The following is a 9,567-nucleotide window of genomic DNA, read 5'->3' as shown; positions in this document are numbered from 1 at the left end:
GAAAGTGAATTGCCAACAGCACTTTTTCTAGGAGTCCTGTTTGGAGCCTGCTCTGCTTCAATTAGCTAGCTCAGGGCTCTACTCTGAATTGGTGCCACCCACTCCTCTCTTGTCCTATTTCTACATCCCCTTGGGCCCTCTGTTGCTTCTTCTAGGATTGGTCCTTTTTGCCACCCTCGATCCTCTCCAGCTTGTTTAGATGCACCCCGCCCTCCCGCTTTTTTACCTAGGCTGCCGGGCAGCAGGTGGCCCATTCATTCCGCCGGTTCTTTGCCGGCTGTCAGCACGGAGCAGCGCTGCCTGGGTAAACCTTTCCCTAGCGCCAGGCCTGTTTTGTATCGAAGCTTACATTATTCAGTATTATGCATTATCGTGGGGGCTATCCATAAGAGGTTCCTTCGAAACACACAGTTCTTGCATCCGTCATTTCTTATTTTTATATCTCTAGTTCCTTTACTAGACAGCCCTGTTCCTAAGGAAATCCCTGGGTTTACTCTCACACACAGTAAATAATTGGGAATGATTATTTGGACGCGCCCCTCGTGTTACGCAGGCAAAAAAAAAAAAAAGCGCATTATTTTGTTGCTGGCAGATATGGCTTCGCATTGTGTGGGGTATTGTTGCTTTCTCTATTCATTCTGGCCGCCTGGGAGAAGCCGAGGCGGCAAGGTTTTGTTTATGCTTCCATCAGCAGCTTTGCAGGGCGGTCGCCGTCCGTCTGCAGGCTGCTGCTGCTGCTGTTACGTCTTGACAGAACGCTGCCTGTGATGCTAACAATAGCCTGGGAGGGGTTTGGGCGCGTGTGCTCCGGGCCTTGGGGGGTGGGTGGGAGCAGGATAGTTACACGGTGCATCCGCAGCCTGCCCGCCAGTCGGTAGGAGCGCGAGCCCCAGCCTAGGCATCAAAACCACTGCGCTCTGCAGGAACGGGCGGCCGCCGGGGGCACCTGCGCCTTGGCCAGCATCTTGTCACAGGTTTCATTTTCTCCTCCTCACGGATGGCTCTGGGAGGGTCTCGCCTTTCTCGTCGCCCCCCACCCCCTACTTATGCCGTTTCTTTTGTGTTTGTTTAACAGAGCCAGTGTGTTCCTCCACGGGTTACAAGGAGGCGGATGATGAGATGTCCGGGGCCGCGTCGTCTGCAGATCAACTGGAGGTGGCAGCCCGCATCATCTACATCGGGCAGCCCCAGAGCATCAGATTCTGCGACAACAGGGTCAGGTAAGTGGCAGCATAGCAGGGGCGCCAGGCTTTACTGAAGTCAGCCGGCAAGCCAACAGACCAGAAGTACCAATGCGTAGTACCCGACTGGTTAAGCAACTAATTTCAAAATGAATGCTGAAAATTTCAAAATGAAAAACCTAAACAACAGAAAGAATAGGAAACAAATCTGTGGTGTAAAATTTGCCCCTCTTGAGTTTCTTGTCAGGTTCCTTGATCTTTCCATTCCTTGCATTTATATTAACCAACAAATTGGTATTGTAACTTGTTTTGTTTTACATGGTGTTATTTTGACTTTAGGGTTTTTAAATTGAAAGGTACATGTTGGAAACAGATGCCAAAGGAGAGGATTGTAGTGATAAAACACACATATTGTAAGAATACCTGTCAGAGCAAAACAATGAAAACAGAAGTATTTGGTTACAGTGCTTTCTGTATTTTGTGCTGTTTATAGATCGAGAAAAGTTTGGAGTCTACTGTATAATTATTATGGGTATATATATCTGTTACAGTCCTCGGCCATTGTACTGTGAGTAGGAGCTATAAGCTGGATGTTACTTTTAGAGGTTGATATAGCTGGGGACAGAAAACTTCTGTCAGTTGGTGACCTTTGATCTTAATCAGATTTCTTCTATAGTTTGATATGATCAGCATAGAGTAGTTCCCCATGTTAGTTTTGAGAATGATTTCAAGTATTAAAATGCTCAGATGCACTACTGCAATAAAGATTTCTTATTGACTAAATAATAAACACACATAACTGTTTTAAATGTTAAAACAGAAATTAAGTTATCAAGTTATTGGCAATAATTTACATGGACTATTCTCTCACCATCAGATATAAAATTTCAAAGCCACAGTCTGTATTTAGAGTTACTATAAATTGGATTATGTAAAAAAAATACTTTTGTTAGATTTTGGCGCAATTTTTATAGGTAGTGCTTAATAAAGTAGCATAGTTACATGTAATTTTAAAAGGGAAATTTTCAAAGAATGTTTTAGAAGCAAATCTTTTGATTTTTATTAAAGGACTGACTTTCTAGATAAAGATTGCTCTTTTGTTTTGGGATGGAAGGAAGCCTGTCGAAAATAGGTTGTAAAAAAATTGTGAAACAATGGATATGTGACTTAGAGCCTGATTCATTAAGCTTTTTTTTTTTCCTATGGACACTGAATATTCGAAAAGCTTTAGTAAATCATTAGAGTTCTGTATATAGCTTAAAGCTGTCCTGAAATGGCGGTATATATACATAACACATAAATAAATAACCATGGAAACTTGGTTATTAAAGTTTTGTGCTAGTTTTCTTCTGTGGAAAATGTCATACCAGTTTAGTGCCAGTGTTTTCCCCGTTGAAACGAATGGGATGTTTTAATTGACAAATCTGGTGCAGTTTTGCATGGGAGCAAAAGTGCCACAAAACTTTAATAAATGAGCCCCGAACTCTTCCACTATGTTCTGTTGTATCTGGAATAACCTTAGTAATAATTTCAAATAGCCTTCTATGTCCTGTTGGATGTATGTGTATTAAACGCACAATAACCCACATGGTTTAGTTCTTCCCAAGCATGGTTTCACTGTTTTAAGTCAAAACCGTTCATTTATTTTTTGTATGTATGTCTTGTCAATCTGCTGAACTAGATTGTAAGCTCCAAGGAGTAGAGAGTGTGCATTATGGGGGTAATTGTCAAAAGGATTTACACACTTAAAATTGGGTTTTCCATGGGTAAATGCATTTTATGCCCTGTAAGTGGGCTTTTGAAAATTGCCACAATCTATGTCATTGAATTGCCCATAGGATATTCACTTGTAAGTGCACTTTAAGCGCATAAATGGGCTTTTGAAAATTGCTACCATAGTATGTTACATGCAAAACTCCTTTGAGAATGACTTCCTATGTGTTTTTGTTCAGCATCTGGTATACTTTATATATAAATGATTATTAATTACAATAATAGTATAACAAATGTTTTGCTGCCATACAATTGTTATATTTTTAATTATTTTTTTTTCTTTCTGCTTATGCACACAGTAAATTCTAGACAGAATGATTGCAAAAAAAACAGAAACTGGACCAATGATTGCAGTTCTTGAAGTTGATATCTTGAATTTAGTAAATAATTTAAAACTTTTATTTCAAATTTAAGATCTTTATAATGTAGCCTGTTTCACTTCTGTAAAATGCTCAGTTTGGTCTTTTTTGGTGTATTATCTCCTTCTGTAGATCCACTTTAAAGGCTGGAGTCAGGCCTGTAGGAAAGGAATGGAGAATAAAACAGAGAATATCATAATGCCTCTGTATTGCTCCATGGTGCAACCTCATCTTGAGTATTGTGTGCAGTTTTGGTCACTACATCTCAGGAAAGATACAGCAGAATTAGAAAAGGTACAGAGAAGGGCGATCAAAATGATAAAGGGGATGGAACAATTCCCCTATAAAGAAAGGCTAAAAAGGTTAGGACTCTTCAGCTTGGAGATGTGACCGTGGAGGGGAGATATGTTAGAGGTCTATAAAATAATGAGTGGAATGGAACTTCATGAAGTTAGCATGTAGCACATTTAAAACTAATCAGAGAAAATTCTTTTTCACTCAACGCACAATTAAACTCTGGAATTTGTTGCCAGGGGATGTGGTTAGTACAGTTAGTATAACTGGGTTTAAAAAAGGTTTGGATAAGTTATTGGAGGAGAAGTCCATTACCTACTGTTAATCAAGCTGACTTAGAAAATAGCCACTGCTATTACTAGCATCAATAGCACGGGATATACTTAGTTTTTGGGTACATTCCAGGTACTTCTAGCCTGGATCGGCCAATGTTGGAAACATGATGCTGGTCTTAATGGATCCTTGGTCTGACCCAGTATGGCAATTTCTTATGTTCTTATGAGTAAATGTTAATCATTTGTTTACTCTTTTGAAAAGTACAAAGACCAGGAGACACACAATGAAGTTACTAGGTAATACATTTAAAACTAATAAGAGAAAATATTTTTTTTACTCAACGCATAATAAAGCTCTGGAATTCTTTGCCAGAGGATGGGATGAAAGACATTAATGTAGCTGCATTTAAAAAAGATTTGGATAGGTTCCTGGAGGAAAAGTCCATTAACCATTATTAAGGTAGAGTTGCAGAAATCTACTGCTTATTCTTGGCTTAAGCAGCTTGGAATTTATCTACCCTTGGGACCCTGCCAGGTACTTCTGACCTGGCTTGGCCACTGTTGGAAACAGGATACTGGGCTTGATGGAACTTTGGTCTGATCCAATATGGCAAGTCTTATATTCTTATTATGGTATTCAATGATTACCCACCCTTAAAGTGGGAAATATACCCCTAAAAGCAATACTGCATGCAAAAAGTTGACAGAATATTCTGGTCCTTTGAAGAAAAAAATATTTCTTGTCTAACATAAACATAAGTAATTAAGAGGAATAACAATATTTGGAAGTGACATTTCATCAGCATTCTTCAGATATTCTCATGTCATTTCACTTTTTTCATTTAAATTGCTGATTAAGTGTTTTCTTTTTACATATGTTCTATTGCTTACAGTGAATTGGTATTATTGCAATTATTCTTTACTCAACTAGTGGAGTGTGTCTAGGACTTTATTCTGTCTCTTCTGATCTTCAATACAGTAATAATAACCATGTGACAGAGTGGATTAATAAGGGGATGGATATAAGCCAGTGATGGCTAACCTATGACACGCGTGTCAGAGGTGACACGCCGAGCCGTTTTTGCTGACACGCCTAGCGTTTTGGGACTATCGATTTTTTTTTTTTTTTTTTTTTATCGGCTGTGCCGAGCCTTTTTTTTTTTTTCCGGCTGCGCCAACCCTATAAAATTAGTTTTTTAGTATCCCTCCAGCCCCCCCCCCCCCAATGCCCCAGGGCGCAGGGAGGCGCATGCGGCGCAACGACAGGCAGATACGCAGGGCCGTGGTGAGGCTCACTTCACCACAGCCCAAACAAAAAGATCGTGTTGAACGCGCTGATGCTCCTCCTCCTTCCTGCCTGTGCGGCCCCGGAAGTAAACGTTGCCGGAGCCGCGTGGGCAGGAAGGAGGTGAAGCATCAGTGCGTGCAGAAGAGGAGCATCGCTTGCACTTACGGGCCGCCGCGAATCTCAAATCGCAGCGGCCCGAGAAGAGGAAGAAGCCCGGTAGCAGGGCCGCTGCAGAGCCCATCCTGCGCGACCCGCGAAGAGGAGACCCAGAGGTGAGAGAGAGGCTGAGGGTCTGTGTGTGTGCGTGTATGAGGTGAGTTGAGAGATTGTGTGTGAGAGTGAGGACCTGAATGTTTGCAGAGACTGCATGTGCTTGAGCAAGACAGCATGTGGGAGTGAGAGAGAGCCTGTGTGTGTGAGAGTCAGACAGCATGTGCCAGTGAGAGACTGTGTGTGAGAGAGAGAAATGCATGTGAGAATGAGAACCTGACTGTGTGTTTGAGGGAAGAAGATGGAGAGAAAAGAAACAGAAAAAAAGACAATATAAAAGGAATTGGCAAAAAAAAAAAAGGGAAGGTGGAAAAAATAAGAAAGGGAAGGTGGGAAAAAAAAAAAGAAAGCCTGTGACCAATCAATTAGAAAACTAAGATCAGACAGCAAAGGTTAAAAAAAAATATATATTTTTAGTGATTGGCACATGTAATCTTTGGGAATGTGCAAGAATAGTAACATCCCCAATAGCCATGTGGCAGCAGTGACAGTGGCAGCAGAGGAATGAGAGAGGTTCCGAAGTTGCTGGCAAAAGAGAGGGGGGGTCTGCCTTTAATGTGTGCATGTGAATGAATGGGACTCTGCCTGGGGGTGTATGTGTGTGAATGCATAGGTGCCTGCCTGGGGGTCTGTGTGTGTGAGAATGAATTGGTGCCTGCCTGGGGGTCTGTGTGTGTGAGAATGAATTGGTGCCTGCCTGGAGGATGGAGCGGGAGTGGTGTGAAAATGAATGGGAGCCTGCCTGGGTGTGTGTGTTTGTGTGTATGTGAGGGAGCCAGTGAGTGTGAGAGCATGAGTGTGTATGAGAAAATCCAGGGGAGTAAGAGTTTGTGTGGGAGGGGGGGGTGGAGGGGGAGAGAGTGTTTTAATTGAAGATTTAGCCGACGAAATTCAGCAACAAAAAAGTCACTAAGCAGGCAAGGTAAAGAATTATTTGTTTTTGCTTTATTAATAAATACAGTACATATATTAAAATTATAACTTGTTATTAATTAGAGCTACAAATATCACAATTATGGATTTTTCTAGAAGTGACACACCACCCGAGTTATGCTCGGTTTTTTTATGAATTTTGACACACTGAGCTCAAAAGGTTGGCCATCACTGATATAAGCAAATAGGCTGAAAGTGATAGGGTTCTCCTACTAATGCAGCTATGTTGCTTGAACTCAGCAGTAGAGTCTCTGGTTTGAGGCTAGTAAGTTTTAGGTTCAAATCTCAAGATCCCCAGTTGGCAAATAGGCTGTGGCATCACAGAGTGCACTGTAAGGGGGTCATTTTTTAATAGCCTACCTAAATCTTTAATCAAATGTGCCCATAAGTTATGCCAGTTTTCAAAGGGAAAGTAGGCACATTCTTTCCTTTTGAAAATTATTCCACCCAAAACTACCTGCACACAATTATACCTGCTAATTTGTACACAGATGTGTTTCAAAGTGCAAGCCCTTCCACATCTCCATCCCCAGGAACATTTCAACTCACTGTGATTAAACTTACATGCATATAGGACTGTGGCATTGTGTGTGGTCAGAGTGCCCAGAGAATAGATGCAGGCTAGGCTCTGGCTGGATTTTCATGCACTTTTATTTTTATAAACAAAAATGAAAACAGTTCAGAAGCATTTAGCTGGTTACCTCAGAAGGTATCCAGCTAAATTAATATTTGGACAACTATCCGGATAACTTTTTATCTGGCTAAAATTTGGCCAGATAAGTCGGGACGTTTTGAGCTGAGTTAGCCAGGTTATCCGGTTAATTCCAATATTCCGTGTAAACCAGATAACTTATCCTGCTAACTCTGGTCAGCCTGTACACCTGTCCTAGTTAGCCCAATAAACTTAATATAACCCACTGGATATACAACAAACAGACCTGCAATTTAAGATCTATTGGGAAAAAAAATGTAGATCTAGAAAAGCAAAAAGTGGAAATAAATAATATCCCTCTCCCTAATCAGTTATGATCTGCTAAAGAAAAAAAATCCCAAATCATAATAAATCTATACAGAGAACTACAAAGATCTTGACTCAAGTGAAATCTCTGTGACAGCCAAATTATTATGTAATGTTATAAATTATTTAAATTGATTAGGAGAATAAAAAATACACTCAGATCCTTTAAACGTCACCCAGCTTTTGGCAGGGAACTGTAGGGGGCCTAGAAACATCTAGGAACATGGTTTGAAAAGATTTATCTTTTTGTTTTACCCCATCCACTGGTCCAAAATTTCTAAATTCTGAAGGAATGATCCCCAGGTGCTCTTTCCTCACCTACTGGTTCATAAAATTGATGCCAGCTGGGCCCTGTAGCAAGCACTAGTATGTTGTATAGAAAAACTTGCACTGCTATGTTGTCAACCAGAAAACCCTACCAAAAAAGACACTTGGAATCCATATAGTAATAGAACTATTGTAACGTATCTTAGGCGTGGGTTTGGCCCTTGGACAGCCTTCGGTAAACTGAATGACAACAATATAGTAAAATCTCATACCAAACCAGTATTAACTAGAGATGTTCAGCGATACTGCACTTCAGTTCGGGTTTCGTTTTCAGCCCGCCGCAGGAAATTTCATTTTTTTCCACGGTTCGGGCTTTTTTTTGGGGGGGGGGGACAACCCTGATTTTCGGGTTAGTGCATGCTAACATTTTAAAGTTAGTGCGCACTAACCCGTAAACCGAATTCTACTGAAATTTCGGAAAAATTGCTTTTGTTTTTCGATTCTCCCGAAATGAATGCACATCCCTAGTATTAATTGCAAGCACTCAAATATGTTCAACCCATATCTATGAAAAAGCAAATATTACACCAGGACCTAAAACATCACCTATTAGGAAAACAGAATAAACCAGTCTGCTCTAAATTCCTACATAGAAACTATATATGCTAGCAGAATACCTCACCTCACTTACACATGCGGAGCACAGACAGATTTTCACCAAATACAGAATAAAGAGACCATAAAATATAAAGACAGAAACTGAATTGGAAACTCCAAGTTAGACTCTGTTTATTATGAAGCAATGGAAAAACAGAAACATCACCAATCCTCATAAATCAAACAATAAAATAAAAAAAAATATCAATCATAATAAACCATACTAATAAAAAAAAAATTGCCAGAAAAGATGACAAATAGAATACCATCCAATAATTAAGAACTTGTAAAAAAAAAGGTTTAAAAATTTCCAAACAGAAATAAAACATTTCAAAATAGCAGACACATCAAACACACAATAATTAAAACAAGAAGTGAAAGTATATCCTCTTTCCATACCTGAACACGTTTGATTTTCAGACACCTTGAGCTTGTCGTGGATTAGTGGTGGCAGCAAAAGTTTTTCTCAACCCCCAAGGCAGGCTTTCATTCACATCCACCCATCCCAGACAGGCTCCCATTCACACCCAAGCACCCTTTCATCTCAGGGACGCTCCCATTAACAACCACTCATCCCAGGCAAGCTTCCATTCACACACACACACACACACACACACACACACAAACAAACACTCTCTCTCACATACATCCCTCATCCCCCCCAGGCAGGTTCCCATTCACACACACACACACACACACACACAAACAAACACTCTCTCTCACATACATCCCTCATCCCCCCAGGCAGGTTCCCATTCACACACACACACACACACACACCCACCCATCCCCCCCAGGCAGCCATTCACACACACACATATACATCCCTCCCAGGCAGGCTCCCATCCACCCCCAGGTGGGCTTCCATATATACACACACACAGCCTTTATGCAGGCAGGGTCTAGGGGTCTCTTGCTGCCACCCAGTGCCTCGTTCCTTGGGGGAAAGCAGGATTTATCGCAGAGCTGTAAGAATTCTTCCTGCTGCTCTTTCTAGTGTGCAGGCCGGCCCCGTGATAGTCAACACTCATGGTGCTAGCATTTCCTGTATGCTTATCTCGTGCATTGCAAGATGAGCATACAGGAAGTACTAGCACCCCAAATTCTGAGTACCGTGAGGCCGGTCTGCACAAGAGGAGGAACCACAGAATGAGCTCCTGTTTCCTTCTTCTGCCACCGGTGGCAACATGAACCTTTCCATTCTTCTGCCACAGGTGGGATGGGATCAACCGGCAGCCCCACAGACCTCTGC

The 9,567-nt window shown here is 41.3% G+C and overlaps 1 protein-coding gene across 1 annotated transcript in view; it reads left to right on the top strand.

Annotated features, from left to right (window-relative positions):
* Positions 1-882: 882 nt before the first annotated feature.
* The window catches only part of ATP8A2 (ATPase phospholipid transporting 8A2), a 1,219,142-nt gene continuing 1,210,457 nt past the window's right edge, over positions 883-9,567 (top strand). Inside the window, exons 1-2 of the mRNA XM_029602569.1 lie at positions 883-974; positions 1,076-1,220. Of these exons, the coding sequence (XP_029458429.1) occupies positions 1,120-1,220 (101 nt within the window). The 5' untranslated portion in view covers positions 883-974; positions 1,076-1,119. The remainder of the gene's footprint in view (positions 975-1,075; positions 1,221-9,567) is intronic.

This window comes from Rhinatrema bivittatum, chromosome 5 (genome assembly GCF_901001135.1).
Source record: "Rhinatrema bivittatum chromosome 5, aRhiBiv1.1, whole genome shotgun sequence".
NCBI lineage: Eukaryota > Metazoa > Chordata > Amphibia > Gymnophiona > Rhinatrematidae > Rhinatrema > Rhinatrema bivittatum.
This window is presented reverse-complemented; position numbering and strand designations above follow the sequence as displayed.